This window comes from Geospiza fortis, unplaced genomic scaffold (genome assembly GCF_000277835.1).
Source record: "Geospiza fortis unplaced genomic scaffold, GeoFor_1.0 scaffold5449, whole genome shotgun sequence".
Taxonomy (NCBI): Eukaryota; Metazoa; Chordata; class Aves; order Passeriformes; family Thraupidae; genus Geospiza; species Geospiza fortis.
Genome location: NW_005054968.1, coordinates 23,408 through 23,891, shown reverse-complemented (window position 1 = coordinate 23,891; position 484 = coordinate 23,408). Strand labels below are relative to the sequence as shown.

At 66.1% G+C, this 484-nt stretch overlaps 1 protein-coding gene across 1 annotated transcript in view; it reads right to left on the bottom strand.

Annotated features, from left to right (window-relative positions):
* The window catches only part of LOC102039455 (serine/threonine-protein kinase MARK2), a 10,771-nt gene that overhangs the window by 1,242 nt on the left and 9,045 nt on the right, over window positions 1-484 (bottom strand). Inside the window, exon 8 of the mRNA XM_031065656.1 lies at window positions 445-480. Within this exon, the coding sequence (XP_030921516.1) occupies window positions 445-480 (36 nt within the window). The remainder of the gene's footprint in view (window positions 1-444; window positions 481-484) is intronic.

The following is a 484-nucleotide window of genomic DNA, read 5'->3' as shown; positions in this document are numbered from 1 at the left end:
GGACATTCAGGGACAGGAGGGGACAAGGGGGTCCCCAAGGGGACAGGATGGGACGGGGGGGGACAGGAGGGGACATGGGGGGAGGAGAAGAACAGAGAAGCCCTGAGAGCACCGAGAGGACACCTGAGGGACACCTGAGGGGACACCGAAACACAGAAGGGACCTGGGGGACACCGAGGGGCCCTCAGGGGGGACAAACAGAGGGGACAGAGAAACCCCTGGAGGGGACACCGAGCCCAGGACACCGAGGGGACACCGAGGGGACAGCCCAGGACACACAGAGGAACAAACCACAAAGGGCACAGCAGGTGACACCGAGGGGACACTGAGGGGCAGTGAGAGCACCGGGGGGACACAGGAGGTGACACCGAGGGACAGCGAGAGCACCGGGGGGGTGGGGACACACGGGTGCCGCAGGGGACAGCCCGGCCCAGGGGAGCTCACCTGCGCACGAACTTGGAGGTGAACTTGCTGAAGAGGCTGG